General features: G+C 48.7%; 1 protein-coding gene across 1 annotated transcript in view; it reads left to right on the forward strand.

The window, feature by feature from the left end:
• Window positions 1-19,381, forward strand: part of GRIK4 (glutamate ionotropic receptor kainate type subunit 4) — a 436,221-nt gene that overhangs the window by 229,062 nt on the left and 187,778 nt on the right. The window contains exon 3 of the mRNA XM_010357001.2: window positions 15,806-15,970. Within this exon, the coding sequence (XP_010355303.1) occupies window positions 15,806-15,970 (165 nt within the window). The remainder of the gene's footprint in view (window positions 1-15,805; window positions 15,971-19,381) is intronic.

Consider the following 19,381-nt stretch of genomic DNA (forward strand, 5'->3'; position numbering starts at 1 on the left):
ACACCACTGCACTCCAGCCTGGGCAGCAGAGTGAGACCCTGTTTCAAAAAAACAAAGTCAGAAACAAAACATAGTGTTTGTGAAATTTGATTAAGGAAAATATTAAAATTAATTTTTTAATTTCACCTATTTGTTTTGATGTTATTTTATTTTATTTTTTGAGACAGAGTCTGGCTGTGTCGCCCAGGCTGGAGTGCAGTGGCACCATCTCCACTCACTGCAAGCTCCGCCTCCCGGGTTTACACCATTCTCCTGCCTCAGCCTCCTGTGTAGCTGGGACTACAGGTGCCCGCCACCGCGCCCGGCTAATTCTTTTTATATTTTTAGTAGAGACAGGGTTTCACCGTGTTAGCCAGGATGGTCTCGATCTCCTGACCTCGTGATCCACCTGTCTCGGCCTCCCAAAGTGCTGGGATTACAGGCTTGAGCCACCGCACCCGGCCCTATATTTCTTTTCTTTATTATTATTTTTTTTTTCTTGAGACAGAGTCTCATTCTGTTGCCAGGCTGGAGTGCCGTGGCACGATCTCGGCTCCCTGCAACCTCTGCCTCCCAGGTTCAAGCGATTCTCCTGCCTCAGCCTCCCTAGTAGCTGAGACTACAGGTGTGCACCACCAAGCCCAACTAATTTTCTTTTTCTTTTTTTTTTGTATTTTTAATAGAGACAGGGTTTCACCATGCTGGCCAGGATGGTCTCAATCTCCTGACCTCGTGATCCGCCCACCTCGGGCTCCCAAAGTGCTGGGATTACAGGCGTGAGCCACCATGTCCAGCTGCCTTGCACTGTATTTCTATGGCTCAGCTCTAAGTGGTAATATAGGCTGAGCCATGAAAACAAAGGGACCTGAAAATGCAGTAGCTCCAAAATCAGTGTTTTTCTCTCACACATAAACCTGGAGGTAAATAGTAGTGGTCCAAGGACAGAGGGTGGCGGGCAGCATTGCCATCAGCAGCACGTGGTCTCTGTATGTTCTTGCTGTCATTACCAGCCAGCAAAAGAGGCCAGGAACATCCAGGGCAAGGAGATGAACTGGATGTTCCGCTCACTTTACTTCCATTTGCTAGTCCAGGTTTAGCCCATGGCCTCCTGAGTTCAGGGAGGCTGGTAAGTGTGGTCTGAGCTAGGTGGCCATGTGTCTGTGTCAAACATAGGGTGACATATGATTAAAAGGCAAAAGAGGAGAAGGCACCCGTGAAGGGGGAGCTGTCCCTTCTCTCACCTCAGATGAGCCTGCACGTGTGCCCCAGGCTCCCTCCATCTGCCTTTTTGCAGGGCTTGCTTCAGAAAGTGCTCCTTTCTTCTGACTGTCTCTTTCCCTTCCCACTGGCTCCTCTTCTGGGCCCTTCTCGCCTTAATTTAAACACCTTTCCTTGGAGGGTGTGCTTCCCTCCGCTGATTGTCCTAATTATGCCCCCTCCCTTCCCAGACCGGCTACTTGGTTCTCTCCATTCACTTCTCAGCCGCTCCTCCACCTGCTACCATCTAAATGCTGCCTAACCTCTCCCCTGGAAGTGCTCTTGCTAAAGTCCCCGGTGACCTCCTAGTTGCCCAGCCCTGTGGAGAATGCTCAGTCCTTGTTTTATCTGACTTCTCTTCTCCTTAGATCCTCTGGTGTAACCATTGCTTCTCAGTCTCTTTCCCTACACTCGCCCAAATGTTGAGTGCCCAGAGTTTTAGCCTGGTTCTTCCTCTCCGGGAGAGGAGAGAAAAGTGTCATGATCACCCTGACCCTGGGGACTCCCGGGTCTCCGTGTCTGCAGCCTGGATCATTATCTGGAGAGCCAGACCAATAACTTTTTCTGTTACTAAACAGTGCGCCCTGAACTTAATAAATACTACACCAAAATCATCATCTTTGCCCTTCTCCAAAAACAAAAAAGAAAAATCTTCCTCTCTATCCCCCTGTATTCTTTATCTTGGTCACTGATGTCACCATCTAAATTGTCAGTGAAGCCAAGAGCCCTTTTACCTCTCCCCAAGCCCCACTGATTTTGATTCTGCCGGATTTATCTCACTAGAATCTGCCTCTTCTCTCTGATCCTCTTTCCCTGCCCCACTCAGTACCTGTCTCATTTCTCTTTCCCAGACTATTGATCTTCCCAACTGGTATTTCAGTTCTCACTCCAGTGTCTCTATGGGAGTGATTGCCCTAAAATGCAAATTTTATGATGTCATCGCCTGTCGGAAGCCCTCCTCTTGTCCCTCGGCACCTTCTGGACCTTCAGGGCTCCATCCCAGTGCTCCAGCGAGACACACAGGTTCTTCATGCTCCGGCTCTTTTCCTCCCATCTGCCTTCCCTGCCAGGTGCTCAGGCCCCTCCCACCGGCTGAGCCAGTCACCACACACTGGAACACACTTTGCTTCCTTGCTTCCCTGGGAAGCTCACTCTCCTCCTTCAAGGCTGACTCTTGTGTGAAGCCTGGCAGGTAGTAGTCACTTAACACGCGTGCGTTAGATAAATGCGTGAGGCCTTCCCTAAAACTTGCCCCACCACCTGGAGTTTGGTTTCCCTTTATCTGAGCTTCCTTAGAATTTTGCGATTCTCTCGATGGAATCACTTCATTGTACAGTAAAGTCTGGCTCTGTCCCCTGACCCCAGGATGCCTTCCAGAGTCAAATGACCCCATCTTAGTCACCTGTGATTTCCCAGCACCTGAACACCTGGTTCATGGTGGAAACATCGTAAGATTTTGTCATATCACTTACCATATCGGGTTGTGGCTATTTGCTTGTATGACCATGTCCTTCTCTGGACACTTTGAAAGCAGAGATCCATTTTATCCTTCTCTGCGTACGTAGTGCCTTGCTTAAGATAGGTGTTTAATAGGTATTTGATGAATTAATGAAGAAAGGAATGATTGAATGAGTGAATGCATTACCCAGTCAATTAGAAAGCAAAATATTAAGTACTAAATGAATCGTTCACGCAATAAGTGCTTTGTAGGATTTGAGGAGGGTGAAAATGTGGGCTGGAGCAGTTCAATGCTTACCTGGGGCACGGTGGGAATGGGGTATGAGAATGAGGGTTATTAGGTAGGATCTGGACATGGGTTTTAAAAAACAGCTGAGAACTTTCCAGGAAGAGACCACCTGAACCAAAAAAACAGGGCAGAGCAACGTGGTGTATTCCGTGTTCAGCAAGGACAATCTAGATGTAGCTAAGTGGTCATAGAATTCAGTAGAAGGTGAGTCTGCAAAGGCATGTTGGGGCCAGACTGTGGAGGGCCTGAGGGCCAGGCAGGTGCTTCTGCAGTGGAGAGTAGCTAGGTTGGTGCAAGAGAGACTGGAGGCAGAAGACAGTGTAGACGTATTATAAAAGAAAGCGAGGAGTGGCGGCAGTGGGAACAGAACGGGGGCAGTGGGTGGGAGGCAGATACCTCAGCAGTCTTTAGTGGGTAAGCAGATGGAGGGGCTGTAGGGACAGGAAGAGTGCAAGGCAGCTTCCGCAGGGATTTGCATGAGACCAACTGGTGCTATGAAGTGAAACTGGGAAGCCAGAAAGAGCCCCCAGTTCCATAAAAAGATAATGAGTTACATTTGGAATGCAGAATTTGAACATCTGGACATCAGAAAAAGGAGTCTGATGTGTAGATGAGAAATTGGGGGTAGAGGTAGGGGTTTTGGAGTTATCTACATAGGGCTGATAGTTGAAAATTAATAAGTTTCTTAAGGGAGAAATTACACAATGAAGAGTGGCCTGTGGACTAAATCCAGGGTGTAAAATTGGGGGACAATTACATAGTGTCTAGCATTACATAGGAGAGGAAGGGGAGTGAGGGAAGAGGTTCTTCCAGGCATATGAGAGTTCTGGTTCTTCCATATCCATGTCAGCAATTGGTATGGTCAAGCTTTTTAATTTCAGCCATTCTAATAGATGTGTAGTAATAGATCATTATGGTTTTAATTTGCATTTCCTCAGTGACTAATAATGTTGGACATATTTTCACATGCCTACTTGCCACCTGTACAACTTATTTGGTGAAATGTCTATTCAAATCTTCTGCCCAGTTTAAAAATTAGATTTTTTTCTTATTATTGAGCTTTGAAAGTTCTTTACATATTCTGGATACAAGTCCTTTATCCAGCACATGCTTTGCATATAATATTTTCTCCCCACCTATGGCTTGTCTTCCATTCCGATCTTTTGAAGAGCATACATTCTAAATTTTGATGATGTCTGCTTTACCAATTTTTTAATTTTATGGGTTGTGCTTTGGGTGTCATATCTAAGAAATCTTTGCCTAATTCAAGATCACAAAGATTTTCTTCTAGTAGTTTTATGGTTTTAGGTTTTACTGTTATGTCTATGGTTCATTATTTTTGTTAATTTTTGCATATAGCATGAGTAAGGATTGGGATTTCTTTTTTCTTTAACATATGGATATCCAAATGTTCCAGCAAAATCTGTGTAAAGACTTTTTTCCCCACCGTACCTTTGTTAAAATCAGTTTTCCACAAATGTACAGGTCAAAGTAGTAATTATGAAGGTAGGAATAGAAGTTGGCATAGAATCCCTCAAAAGCCAAGACAAGTTTGGCTCAAACATTCATGAAGTTCTCCTGTTGTCAAGCGAGGTCAATGCACTGGGGATAGGAAGAATTAAACCCTGGCAGTTGAAAACTAGATCAATGATGGGTGTATGTTATAGGATACATGGGTTTCTATGAAAACACACTTGTTGTGCACTTGCTCAGCCTCTTTGTTCAGGGAAGGCTTCCTGAAGGTGGGGATGTCTGAGCTGAGATAGTGAGCAAAGATGAGAGTGCAGAAGGAGGAGTGAGCAAAGGTGTGCAGGCATGCAGCAGCATCATGTGTGTGTGTGTGTCTGTGTGGAAGGGGTGCTATGAGTAGTTCACTGTTTCTAGAAGGTAGAGAGGGATGAGCAGAGAAGCACAATATAAGGTTTGACAAACAGTCAATTCAGATCTTGTGTGCCGTGCCAAGGAATTCCATTTATTTTGAGGATGGAAGCTTTTAAAGCAGGGCTTTACACTTCAAAGTGCACACTCTGGCAGCTATGAGAGGGTGTGGCTGAGGAGCGCCAGGTGGTCGTCGTGCCAGCCTGGAGGCGGGAAAACCAGATAAGAGTTAAGAGGTTCCAGTTAAGTTGTTGAGATGAAAGGACCAAAGTAGGGTGGTGGTGGTGTTAAGACTGGAAAGAAGTGGACTGGTTTGAGAAATTTTCAGGAATTACAACCAGAAGCAATTGGAGACTGGTTATTGGGAGGTGAGGAACTGGGTGAAGGCACGATGCCTCGGTAGCTTGTGCTGCTATTAACTAAATGTAGGAATGTAACAGGAAGAATGTAGGAGGGAAGAGGTGGGTTTACTTTGGGTCTTCATAAGTTTGAGATGCTCTTCAGACACGTTCATGGAGATGTCATCAGGCTGTTGAATATAAGTAAAACATACCCAAGGAGGCGGCTGTGAAATAGATCCATCAGGATGCTCCTGGGAGGACGGCAAGAGGAGGCCTCTGCAAAGACCTTGGATGCACCATTGTTTAAAGGGGAGGCAGAAGAACATACCTGGAGGGAACAGTTAGAGCAGGGGGAGAACCCTAGGAGAGTAGTTTCATGGAAGCCAAGGAGGTTGATTAAATGAGATAACATATATGCTGTTCTTAGGACAGCACGTGGCAGGTTGTAAGTCGTATTGCCAGCTAGTGATCTAATTAGACACAGAATCAAAAGTTCACCAGTTTTGCAAAAATGAATGTTGATGTTGACTTGGCAGGTGCAGTTTGGGTGGAGTGGTGGGGACGGAAGGCACAGTGCAGTGGCATGGGGTGAAGTCAGCAAATGTTCAGTAGTCATTTGAGAAGCCTGGCTTGCATTGAAAGTGACAGAGAAGGGAGAGCCAGAGGGCACAGCTGGTCAGGGTGGTCAGGGGAGGGTCTGCATAGGAGGGGCGGGCCTTGACTGTTAGCACAGGGGAACCAGCTGGCCTGGGGAAAAGGCTGAAGAAAAAGAAGGAAGCCTGGTGAGGCAGAGTCCCAGGGGAGAGAAAGGCAGGATGCGGGGGGTCTTGAGCCCTCGTTACCTGAGCTTGTTGGGAAGGTGTGGGGCACAAAGTCAGCCAGCTCACTGAGAGTGGCCTCAGTTTAACCAGTGTGTGAGCTGAGAGCCAGGGGCTGAGAGCAGGGTGATGGTTGGGGGTGAAGGGTGGTGTTAGGGGTCGGAGTCCAGCAATGGTTACAGGTGAAAGGCGGTGTTAGGAGCTGAGAGCAGGGCAATAGTTGGAAGTGAAGGGCGGTGTTAGGGGTCAGAGCCCAGCAGTGGTTACAGGTGAAGGGCGTTGTTAGGGGCTGAGAGCAGGGTGATGGTTGGAGGTGAAGGGCTGTGTTAGGGATGAGAGCCCAGAGGTGGTTACAGGTGAAGGGCGGTGTTAGGGTAAATGGTTTGAGAGGAAGGGCAGTGTTAGGGGCTGAGAGCTGGGAAATGTTTAGAGGTAAGGGGAGATGCTGGGGCTGAGAGCTGGGTGATGGTTGGAGGGGAAGGTCAGTGTTAGGGCTGAGAACTGGGTGATGGTTGGGTGGGAAGGGCAGTGTTAGGGCTGAGAGCCAGGTGATGGCTAGAGGTGAGGGGAGGTGTTAGGGCTGAGAGCAGGGCAATGGTTGGGTGGGAAGGGCAGTGTTAGGGCTGAGAGCCAGGTGATGGTTGGAGGGGAAGGGCGGTATCAGGGCTGAGAGCCAGGTGATGGTTAGAGGTGAGGGGAGGTGTTAGGGCTGAGAGCCGGGTGATGGTTGGAGGGGAAGGGCGGTATCAGGGCTGAGAGCCAGGTGATGGTTAGAGGTGAGGGGAGGTGTTAGGGCTGAGAGCCGGGTGATGGTTAGAGGTGAGGGGAGGTGTTAGGGCTGAGAGCCGGGTGATGGTTGGAGGTGAGGGGAGGTGTTAGGGCTGAGAGCCGGGTGATGGTTGGAGGGGAAGGGCGGTATCAGGGCTGAGAGCCAGGTGATGGTTAGAGGTGAGGGGAGGTGTTAGGGCTGAGAGCCGGGTGATGGTTGGAGGTGAGGGGAGGTGTTAGGGCTGAGAGCTGGGTGATGGTTGGAGGGGAAGGGCGGTATCAGGGCTGAGAGCCAGGTGATGGTTAGAGGTGAGGGGAGGTGTTAGGGCTGAAAGCAGGGCGATGGTTGGAGGGGAAGGGCAGTGTCAGGGCTGAGAGGTGGGTGATGGTTAGAGGTGAGGGGAGGTGTTAGGGCTGAAAGCAGGGCGATGGTTGGAGGGGAAGGGCAGTGTTAGGACTGAGAGGTGGGTGATGGTTAGAGGGGAAGGGCAGTGTCAGGGCTGAGAGGTGGGTGATGGTTAGAGGTGACTGGAGGTGTTAGGGCTGAGAGCAGGGCGATGGTTGGAGGGGAAGGGCAGTGTTAGGACTGAGAGGTGGGTGATGGTTAGAGGGGAAGGGCAGTGTCAGGGCTGAGAGGTGGGTGATGGTTAGAGGTGACTGGAGGTGTTAGGGCTGAGAGCAGGGCGATGGTTGGAGGGGAAGGGCAGTGTTAGGACTGAGAGGTGGGTGATGGTTAGAGGTGAGGGGAGGTGTTAGGGCTGAAAGCAGGGCGATGGTTGGAGGGGAAGGGCAGTGTTAGGACTGAGAGGTGGGTGATGGTTAGAGGTGAGGGGAGGTGTTAGGGCTGAAAGCAGGGCGATGGTTGGAGGGGAAGGGCAGTATCAGGGCTGAGAGCCAGGTGATGGTTAGAGGTGAGGGGAGGTGTTAGGGCTGAAAGCAGGGCGATGGTTGGAGGGGAAGGGCAGTGTTAGGACTGAGAGGTGGGTGATGGTTAGAGGTGAGGGGAGGTGTTAGGGCTGAGAGCTGGGTGATGGTTGGAGGGGAAGCACGGTGTTAGGGACTGAGAGCCGGGCGATGGTTTGAGGGTAAGGGCGGTGTTAGGAACTAAGAGCTGGGTGATGGTTAGAGGTAAAGGTCAGTTTTAGGGGCTATGTTGTCTCCTCTCTGGAATTTATATATTGAAGCCCTAACCCCTAAGACATCAGAATGTGACTCTATTTGGTGTTGAGGTAAGAAAGTTAAAACGAGGTTGTTAGGTTTGGCCCTAATTCAATTTGACTTCTGTCTACCTGAAGAGGAGCTCAGCACACAGACAGGCACAGAGGGAAGAAAGACCACGTGCGGGTGCAGGGAGAAGGTGCCATCCACACACCAAGGAGAGAGGTCTTGGAAGAAACCAGTCCTGCCCACACCTTGATCTTAGACTTCCAGCCTCCAGAATTGTGAGGAAAGGAATTTCTGTTGTTTAAGCCTTCCAGTCTGTGGGACTTTGTATTGGCAGACCCAGCCGAAGCTAAGGTTCTATGGTGTGGGAGGAGCTGACTGAGCAAGCTCCAAGGCTGGTAGCGGCCCAGCCTGGTGCCCCAGATGGGGACGAAGGTGTGAGTTGGTGGCAGGAGCGGCTGCACAGTGGTGTGATTTCCTCCAGCAAGAGGGATGACCAAGGACAAGGGGCTGAAGAGCGGGACACAGAGGACAGAGGTGCCAGATGAGTGATGGGGATGGGCTGTGGCTGGGCCTCCGAGCAAGCAGTCGGGGTCAGCTGGGGAGCAGAGCTAACGCGCTCCCCAAGGTGCAAACCATCACTTTTTCTTGTTAACACGGGACTCTATCCGGCTGAGCCAAACAGCCACAGGCAGTGTTATAGATACTGCCTATAAAGACTCTCCAGTAAAACCTCTTTATTTTACCCCTTAAAAGGGTAAGAGTTACTGAAGTGCGTGGAAATCTTCAGCAGCGAGGCTCTGGAAGAAGTGAGGGATTAAGGAGGCTACTTTTTCAACCTGAGGGGTCACTTCTGGGCTGCTGAGAATTTGTGGAGCGTGAGTCAGCCCCAGTCCAGTTTTCCCAGGGAGCAGGAGGAACACAGTCAGCCCTGACGCTGACTGCACCATCGCCAGGCTCCACGTCTACTACTGGCTGTAGGGGATGAAAAGACAGGCGGCCTTGAATTTTTCATTCACTCAGCAACCATTCATGAAGGGCCTACTCTGCGTCCAGAATTGTGCAGCTACGGTGATGAATCAGGTGTGGTCCTCACCCTGAAGGAGCTGAAAAGATACACAAACCAGCATGATGAAAAAGTGGCTTGTGTCTAATGAAGTGTGCAGAGGAATTTCTGTGGGAGTTGAAAGGAAGGGGAAATTAATTTGGGATGGGGAGTTTGGGAAGATTCAAAGGAAAGAGGGATTACTCTGGGCTTTTTAGATACAGCTGTCTCGGTATCCACTGGGAATTGATTCCAGGACCTCCCTCTGATACTAAAATCGAGGACACTCAAGTCCCTTATGTAAAATGCGTAGTATTTGCATATAACTTATGCACATCCTCCCATAATACTTTAAATCATCTCTAGAGTACTTCTAATACCTAATACTGTGTAAGTGTTATGCAAATAGTTGCTATACTGTATTTTTACTGGTATTATTTTTATTATTGTATTGTTGTTTCTTACTGTTTTTTTCTGAATATTTTCAATCCATGGTTGTTTGACGCAGAACCCACAGATATGGAGGGTGGATTACACAAGCAGTTGAGGGAACTCACAGGTACAGCCAGAAGGACAAATACCCCTCCAAGGCAGTGTGCAAGGAATAGCCTGCTGGAATGGTAGGAGTTCCCCGGGAAATTCGAGGAGAAAGAGAGCACTGTGGCTAGGGGGTCAGAGAGGGCTTCCTAGAAGAGGTGTCTGAGGGAGAGAAGAGCCCTGGTAGGGAAAGGGAGAACAAAGGACAAGGACAGCATTGGCAAAAGCATGGAGGAGAGTTAATGGGCCAGTCCAGGACTGTACATGGAGGCTGTGACACCTTGTTGGGGGTAGAGAGGATGCTGTGACCACAGAGGTATGTGGAAGCCAAGATAGGACAGAAGGGGACTGAGGCCATGCCAGAGACTTAACTGGGACAGCTCTTCAGAGAGTGGGGAGATTCTGAGGAGCTTGAGCGGGTCAGTGGCTGTATGCCCTCTCGGGGTCGCCACGGCCACACTGATTAGGGGTGAGCTGGAAGGGGCTGCAGCGGGAGGAGTCCCCTCCAGTGTTGACACAAGCATGTGACAAGAACATGGAGAGGAGTTTTAGGGGTGGAGAAGGGCACAATCAAGGGGTTCCCCTTTTCTTGGCATGAGCCTTACAACTCAGAACTTGGCAGAGGATGAAGTGCTTGGGGCTCCTGGGGAGAAAGACTCGATGGAAATGCAAGGGATCCCAGCTTCCTGGGCATGTTGGAGGCATCTGAAGTCCACCTGGGTTGGAAGAGTCATTGTGCACTGAGGCCTCATGGATGGAAAGAGGGGGAAGCCCCAAGTCTCTGAACGCATCTCCCCATTTCAGCTCTGCCCTTGCTGTGGCCCCAGACCTCTCAGCCTCAGTGTGGTGCGGGGCTTCTCTGCAGGGCAGTCCCCAGGGCTGGAGGATGTGCCGGATCATATTGTTCCTCATTAGCCAGCAGCTGGGACTCGGAGCATCCCAGCCCAACCAGGCAGCCAGGCCTAGGGGACGCAGTGCAAGCCATGAGCATTCGCTGAACATTAAGTCTTGAGCAAGCTGCTCTCCTTCGTCCATCTGGTCCCCGCTCCTGGGACTACTGAAGAAGCGTGCTGTTTGGTAACTGCCTGTTGAGGACATGCTTCTCTGGTGTCCCAAGAGAGCCTGAGCCTCCACCTTGTCTTTCATGTCCGCAGCTCTGGAGTCTGAGTACCTGGTGTCATCCTAATTATTACGATCCTCATATTTCCTGCCAGCCAACCACTGGTTGGGGCCGTTTCCAGCCAGACCTGAATCACTGTCGAAAACCTAATGAAAAATGGTCCCTGAATGGCACGCGGGTTGGGAGGTAGAGAGGACAGGATTTTAGATCTTAGTGAGTTGGCAATGACCTGCATAATGACTTGGAGCACAGAGTTCTGCATTAGATGCTGTGGGCAGGGAAAGAGGAATGGGGTGAAGAGAGGACCTCATCCTCCCCTTACTATAAGATTCCCACGTTCCCTATTTCCCATCTGCTTATTATTCCTCTATCTTAAGGTGTGTGCAGTGATGCTCTGTGAGCCGACTGTATGCTGTTACATGGCAGACTGGTGTCCGGGCCACCATAGCAAAACACCACAGACTGGGTGGCTTACACAGCAGAAATGTTTCTCAGTGTTCTGGGGGCTGGGAGTCCAAGATCGCGGTGTCAGGCAATTCGCTTCCTGATGAGGACCCTCTCCCTGGTTTGCAGATAGCAATCTTGTTCTGTCCTCACGTGGCAGAGAGAAAAAGAGACTGAGCTCTGGTGTCTCTCTCCTTTTTTTTTTTTTTTTTTGGAGATGGAGTCTTGCCCTGTTGTCACCCAGGCTGGAGTGCAGTGGCACAATCTCAGCTCACTGAAACCTCTGCCTCCTGGTTTTCCTGCCTCAGTCTCCTGAGTAGCTGGGATTACAGGTGCCCAACACCACACCTGGCTATTTTTTGTGTTTTTAGTAGAGATGGGGTTTCACCACGTTGGCCAGGATGGTCTCGAACTCCTGACCTCAGGTGATCCACCCACCTCAGACTCCCAAAGTACTGGAATTACAGGTGTGAGCCGCTGTGCCAGGCTTTTTTTTTTTTTTTTTTTTTTTTTTTTTGAGACAGAGTCTCACTCTGTTGCCCAGGTTGGAGTGCGGTGGCATGATCCTGTCGGCTCACTGCAACCTCCGCCTCCTGGATTCAAGTGGTTCTCGTGCCTCACCCTCCCCAGTAGCAGGGATTACAGGCACACACCACCATGCCTGGATACTTTTTTTTGTATTTTTAGTAGAGACAGGATTTCACCATGTTGGCCAGGCTGGTGTTGAACTCCTGACATAAGTGATCCGCCTGCCTCGGCCTCCCAAAGTTCTGGTACAGGCATGAGGCACTGGTGTCTCTTCTTATAAGGACCCTGATCCTATCAGATCAAGGTCCCATCCTGATGACCTTATTTAACCTTAGTTTTGTCCTACAGACCCTATTTTTTAAGGCAGTAATATTAGGGGTTAGAACTTCAATATATGAATTTGGGGGGACCTGCTGAAGTCCATAGCACACTCTTGAGTGTTTACTTTGCCAAAACGAAGTGGGAATAGATGGAACTGCTAGGCTTCAGCGCAGACCCTTTGGTGTGTGCTGCCTCCTGTGGTGCAGGTGTAATTGTGGCCTTTGTACACTGATGAGGCAGAGGCAGGCCCAGCATGACTCTGAAACATGAACAACTACATCAAAACATTCCCAGTTCCCAGACCTGCAGCGGACATGCTCATTTTCCGAGAGATTATTTTACTACTTAATTTATCTTATTACAAGTGATTGTTAAATAGTTAGTAGGTTGTAGATGGAAACGTTGTAACAGTGAGCTCATTTGGCCCAAAGGGAAGGATAGCTGCCTCCACAGTCTAAACACCATGTCACTGGGGTGGAGGGAGGACAGGGAGAAGGGAGGAGGCGAAGTTCCCTGAGAGAGTTTTCAGAGGTCCAGGGGCAAGCCTGTTGCTATTGGTGTTTTAGGGTTCCTTTACAGTCCCTAGAAGGCTCATGCACGCTCCCTAGCGCACCCCCTGCTTAGCAGCAAATCCTTAAGTTTTTTTTTATAAGAAGGAAGACAAGCTGTGGTCAGGGTGCAGGGTCTGGAGTCAGACTGACCTGGGCTCATCTCCCTCCTCTGTCATGCTTCAAACCTGTGAGAACGGGCAGATCATGACCTCTCTGACCTCTAATTCCTCGTGTCCAAGTGAAGATAAAACATCCACCTCACGGAATTGTTACAGAGATTAAGTGAGATAGTGTCCACTAAGTGGTTATGCTGACATTGTAGCTTAATGTAAAGCTCGTGTGTCATGGATCCAGTGTCTGTCCAACTCATGCTGGATGGCACTGCCAGTTCCTGACACTTTAGATGTCTCTTTTCCTTGTTCTACAGCTTGGCTGATTTTTTCCTATTTTATGTATAGATATGTTTTGAGGCAGAGTTTTGCTCTTGCTGCCTAGGCTGGAGTGCAGTGGCACAATCTCGGCTTACTGCAACCTCCAGCTCCCAGGTTCAAGAGAGTCTCCTGCCTCAGCCTCCCGAGTAGCTGGGATTACAGACACCCGCTACCATGCCTGCCTTTTTTTTTTTTTTTTTTTTTTTTTTGCATTTTTAGTAGAGACGGGGTTTCCTCCATGTTGGTCAGGCTGGTCTCGAACTCCCAACCTTATTCGTCTGCCTCAGTCTCCCAAAGTGCTGGGATTACAGGTGTGAGCCACCATGCCCAGCCCCTATATATTTTTAATAGCAAAACATTTTTTTCCCACATAAACTCTTATGTGGAACCCCACCCCCTAAAATGGATGCAGGTGGAATTGTGATGGTTGGAGCTGGTATGGGGCTGGAGATCCCAGGCAGCCTCCCCTCCACTTCTTGGAGGAACTCAGGGGCCTTCCAGGGAGCACCATTTGAGAAGCATTCCTCTAGGCTGCCCTACTTCCTTTCTAGTTCCAAGGTTGTCATTCTTTTATGCCACAGTGTGACTGTCTCGGTTTCTACTCTCTCAGTAGCCACCTCAATCTAGTCATGCTTCCGTGAGGTGGGGGTGTGGGGGTGATTTAAATGTTCCCAGGCTCTTCAGTCACATTTATGGTGCTGTGGTCACTTCTGCAGGTGACTGATCACCCAGGTGTGCGTGGACTTTGCTAGTTAATTCCCAGAAGTCCACTTGATTGCCTCGGACTTGGGTGTACCTCTGTAGCCCCATACATGGCCAACATGAGTAAATGACATTTAACTTTTATTATTCAATGAAGTTATGCATGCAAATAAATCCACAAATCAAGGAAAAAATGTTTTGCAATATTCTGTGTCCTGATTTTGGGTTTGTGGGATGGATTATAGTGAGTATGGAGCAATGCACAGAAAGGACATCACAGAACCTGGATCTCTGTGTCCACCAGACATTCAAGGGCCACATGTCAGTGAAATTTATTTGGCTTGATTCTCTGTGTTGCTTTTCTGAGTTCTCAACCTCTGAAAGATAAGGTTGATATTTCTGTTATTTCTATTAATATAATGGCTTTATTGAGATATAACTTGCATACCACATAATTCCTTAAAGTGTATAATTCAGTGGTTTTTTCATATATTCACAGAGTAGTGCAGCCATTATCACAATTTTAGGAACATTTCATCACCCCCAAAAAGAACACCACATGCATTAGCAGACACTCCCCATTTCTCCTAACCCTAGACAACCACAAATCTTTCTGCCTCTGTGGATTCAGCTGTTCTGGACGTTTCATATTCATGGAACTGTCCAATATGTATTTTTTGTGTGTGTGTGTGGCTTTTTTTTACTTAGCCTAATGGTTTGTTTGTTTTTTGAGATGGAGTCTCGCTCTGTCACCCAGGCCAGAGTGAGGTGACACTATCTCAGCTCACTGCAACCTCCACTTCCTGGATTCAAGTGATTCTCCTACCTCAGCCTCCCGAGTAGCTGGGATTACAGATGTCATGCCACCACACCTGGCTAATTTTTGTAGTTTTAGTAGAGACAGAGTTTCACCATATTGGCCAGGCTGGTCTCGAACTCCTGACCTCAAGTAATCTGCCCACCTCAGCCTTCCAAAGTGTTGGGATTACAGGCATGAGCCACTGTGTCCAGCCACACTTAGCATAGTGTTTTTAAGGTTCATTCATATTGTAGCATGTATCAGTACCTGCTATTTTTTTTCGTTGAATAATACTCCATTGTATGGGTAAACCACATTTTATTTATCCACGAATATATGGACATTTGGGTTTCTTTTTGGCAATTATGAATAATGCTGCTTATATTTGTGTACAAGTTTTTGTGTGATCTTCATTTTTGTAACATCTCCATCAAGAGAATTAAGAATCTCTGTAGCTAGATTTATTGAGTGCCTACTGCATGCAGGATACTGTGTTGAGCCCATGCCATATCCTGTCATCTTCACAATAGCCCAAGGCTCTGTCCACTTCCTTAAAAGTGAGGCAACTGAGGTCCCAGAGCTGTGGAGGGCTGGAGCTTGGATTGGAAGCCAGTTGTCTGTGATACCATAACATTTATCCTTAATGCTGCTCCCAGAAGTTGGACAACTGTTGGTATTACACCACTGCAGTCATCCACACTGAGTAAGTCACACTGATTAAATCTGTGTGCTGTGCCACTTCCATACATTATCTTAGTGAGTCCTCACACCAACCCTGTGAGGTTGTCCTACTCTTTCTAATGTTCAGTGAGGAAAGAGGTTCAGAGAAACTAAGTAGCTCACATTGGCAGCATGGCCCATCGGTGTCAGAGCCTGGGGAGCCAGCATTCAGCAGTGTCTGGCAGCTGCTCCTTGAGACCACAGCCCTCCCTCACAGACCTGGCATCCTTTAACCCTCTCTCACCTCAGGGAGAATTTCTCCTATGTTCAGAATACCATTTCAAAGGACAGCCACTACCTGCCTCGCTTTGCACAATGCCTGCTTACCTGTGTACATGGAGACAGGTATCCAAGTATCAGGATGCCTGGACCTGGGGACCTCGTGCAGACAGGACCCCTAGTGGCCTGCTCTGGTATTACAGGGTTCCTGAGGCATGCATCCACGTTAGAATTCACTGCTACACCTGGCTGCAAACCGAGACCCTTCAGCTTGGACACAATTTGCTCTGGGGGACGGTTCTGAGCATGGCAGGATGGAGAGGGACTTGGGGCGCTGCCTGGAAGAGGAAGGTGGCAGCAGGGGGAGGCTGGAGAAGGAGGAGGGTAACAGTAACGGTGGAGTACCAATTGTCTCCATGTGGTTGCCTGCCCACAGCTGCTATCTTGGACGACCCCATGGAGTGCAGCAGAGGGGAGCGGCTCTCCATCACCCTGGCCAAGAACCGCATCAACCGCGCTCCTGAGAGGCTGGGCAAGGCCAAGGTCGAAGTGGACATCTTTGAGCTTCTCAGAGACAGCGAGTACGAGACTGCAGAAACCAGTACGTAGACTGGGCAGGGCTGCCTCTTCCGTTGCTGGCAGGGAATGGATGAGCGGTGGTGCGAGCCGCACCCATCAGTCACCAGGCCTCTGAGATACCTGATATCGATATTTCCAGCGGAAGGAGAGGAACTTGAACCAGGAGGTCCTGTGAAGCTCTCAGCCTGGATGAGATTCCCAGGTTTTGTTGCGAATCACGGGTAGAGTAGAATTAAGACAGGATACCCATTCATTCATTCATTCATTGCTTCATATATTGATTGATTCATCTTCTGGACATTTTGTCCACACAACCCTGAATGAAATATCATGTGTGATAAGAGAGATGGCCAGCCTGAGGGTATCTTAGCCACTACGCATCTGACTGCTTACCTTGCTTTCTTATGCTAAGGGCGGTGTTGTGGGAGAAACTGGGACTTGGGATGGAATTTGACCACTCACTCTCTGGGTAACCTCAGATAAGTCAGTAAGTCACTTATCCTATCCTATCCAAACCTCAGTTTCTTCATCTTTAAAATAGGAATACTAGGCTCTAATTTGCAAGTCTTGTAGGTTGTTGTGAGGTTTGTTTTTTTTTTTTTGAGACAGAGTCTTACTCTGTTGCCCAGGCTGGAGTGCAGTGGTGTGATCTCAGCTCACTGGGGCTGCCTCCCGTGTTCAAGTGATTCTCGTGCCTCAGCCTCCCTAGTAGCTGGGATTACAGGGGTGTGCCACCATGCCCAGATAATTTTTGTGTTTTTAGGAGAGATGGGGTTTCGGCATGTTGGCCAGGTTTGTCTTGAACTCCCGACCCCAAGTGATCCTGTTACCTCAGCCTCCCAAAGTGCTGGGATGACAGGCGTGAGCCACTGTGCCCAGCCTATTGTGAGATTTAAATTATTTTAAATATAGGAAAATCTGTGAATTGCGGTGTTTTACAGGTGTACGTAGTAGGTCGCTCAAGTCACACATATGGAGCCCCTACTATGTGCTGGGCACTGCTTGTAATTCTCACCTAAGAGTTAAGTGTTATCCTCTCCACTTTAGAAAAGAAACTGAGGTTCAAAACCATTGAATCATTTGCCAGACCACAGAGCTAGTCAATGGCTGAGCTGGTCCTGGACCCTGTGTGCCCAGCGCACAGTCCACGACACCTCCCTGCAATCCTCCGGCCTGCTTTTCGTATTACCTTGACAACTTTACAAGACTAAGCCCAAGTTAGTGGGCTAGTGGCTTGTGGCTAAGCTAGAAATGGAATAGCTCCAGTTCAGAGGGCAGGAGAAGAGCCCCTCAAATCAGAGATAATAGTATCTATTCCCTAAAACTTGAAGAGTCCCCATCTCCTCCCTTTCTAACTTGTTTCAACCTTTGACCACCCTCAGTGGCAAAAATAAGTAAACAAACCAAAAGAACAACTTGCTCGAATACATCTGTTCTTCCATCTGGGGATCCAACAAAGCTCCAGCCTGGGCTGTTAGGGTTGCAGGAAAATCAGTACATCCACACCGGCCCAAGCATCACATGTGGGGTATTGTGAGATCCAGAAAAGGTAAGAAGTGAGGCAGGCAGTGGCTCTGGAGACTCCCTAGCCTTTCTCCCTCTCACAGCTTCCTTCATGCTCCTGTGCTGTTAGATCCAGGCTCTTCCCTCTCTCTTAGTTTGGGTTCCCTGGTTTATTCATCATGTACTTGTCCATAATGACTACCCAGACCTGATGTACTCTCTGTGTATTCATTCGGAAACTTTTATTGAGCATTGACTCTATCTCAGGCATAATTCAGGATATCAGGCATTGGGAACAAAGCAGGAAATAAGACCGATGTGCTCCTGCCCTCAGGTGGCTTTCAGTTTCTCTGTAGGGTGCACCTGGTGGCAGCTTCCCCCAGTGCCTCTTAGTGTGCATCCCCAAGGTCTGGCTCTGATTCGACCAGCTCAACTTGCAGTGTGGCCAGTCTCACAGGTTGCACGTGTTGGCCAGGCTGCCTAATAACTACCTTTGGAGAGAATGTCTACTCCTGGTCCCTCCTGGTCCTATGACTGAGGGAGGGCCATACCATATAGAACAGGGCCATTGAGGCCAACAGGATCTATAGGCACAGATTCCTTCCCAAGAAGGCATGGAGGAACAAGGGCCAGAATAGTCGCTTATTGATTCATTCAGTCAATAAGTGTTTAGTGAGTGCCTATTATATTTTATTCTAGGCCATGAGGATTCAGCAGGGAACAGACAAGAATCCTAGTTGTCATGGAGGTTAATTTCCAGTATAATGGAAGGGAGATTCAGATTTCCCAGTATCTTGCAAATGAAATCAGAAATGCCAGCAACAACTCCTTGTGAACCCCCAGTCCAGTCCACAGTGTTTCCTTGTCCAGGGGGCTGGGTCTCAGACAAGGGTCCAGATTTCTAAATAGTTCAGTAGTCCATACTTTGAAAAGCCAGCCCCTCTTTTCTTCGGTTCTTCGGGGTTTCTCTGGGAGAAATGAGGGAGCCAAGATTTGCCCATGATGGATGGCATCATTAGCAGATGTAAATTTCTTCTTTAGTGACCCATGCAGCCTGACTTAGTAAAGTCAATATATCTAAAATATTGAGCCAGATCAATCAGGGAAATAAAGGAAACGGGTATCTTTATTCCACCTTATAGAACTTTGGGCATCTTTTTAATGGGCTTCTTTTTAGGCACCAGGTATTTTCTTAGCAAGTGGCCCTCAGTTCAGTTTTTACATCTCAGTGTGTTTGAGGCATTTGTTAGGAAAGGGAACTTCTGGAACTTCCCACTCCAAAGGCTTTTCACCTGAAGCCAGAGTGCTCTTCCACAGTGGGTTTTAAACACTACCCAGGTAAGGTTCATTGAAACGTTCCAGCCCAGTTCTTTCCCTCCCAAAGTAAGGGGGCAGGTGGGTTGCGGCTTAAGCACCTACCACCTGTTGGCTATTGCAGGGTGGGGCAGCGATTGTGTTTGGGGAAGGAAGGGAGGAGGGAGACAGGATCTCTGGGTAGAGGAAAGCCCACAGCGCTGTGATCCTTACTTTGGCGAGGCTGTGTGGTATACAAATTCAGAACATGGATTTTAGAACCAGACTGACAAGCATTAAGTCCTGGGTCTCCCATGTATTAGCTTTGTGACGTGGACAGGCTGTTAAACCATTTTGTGCCTCTGTTTTCTCGTTCATAAATGGGAGCGATGGTAGCATCGCCTCATAGGGTCACGGGGCGCACTCCCCGCAACGGTGTAGGTGAAATGCTCAGCACCGCACATAGCAGGCCTTCAGGAAGTGGCAGCTGTGGCTTTTGTTTTTGGCTTTATTCTCTCACCCCACGTTTGAACAGGCTTCCTCCTAACTTATTGCCAGCCTCTCCCTCTCTCTTCTGTTTCAAAGTTCAGCCCTACTTATGTGGCAGCACTGTCTCCAGGGCTGTTCTCGAGTGGCC

The sequence above is a fragment of the Rhinopithecus roxellana genome, chromosome 15 (assembly GCF_007565055.1).
Source record: "Rhinopithecus roxellana isolate Shanxi Qingling chromosome 15, ASM756505v1, whole genome shotgun sequence".
NCBI classification, from domain to species: domain Eukaryota; kingdom Metazoa; phylum Chordata; class Mammalia; order Primates; family Cercopithecidae; genus Rhinopithecus; species Rhinopithecus roxellana.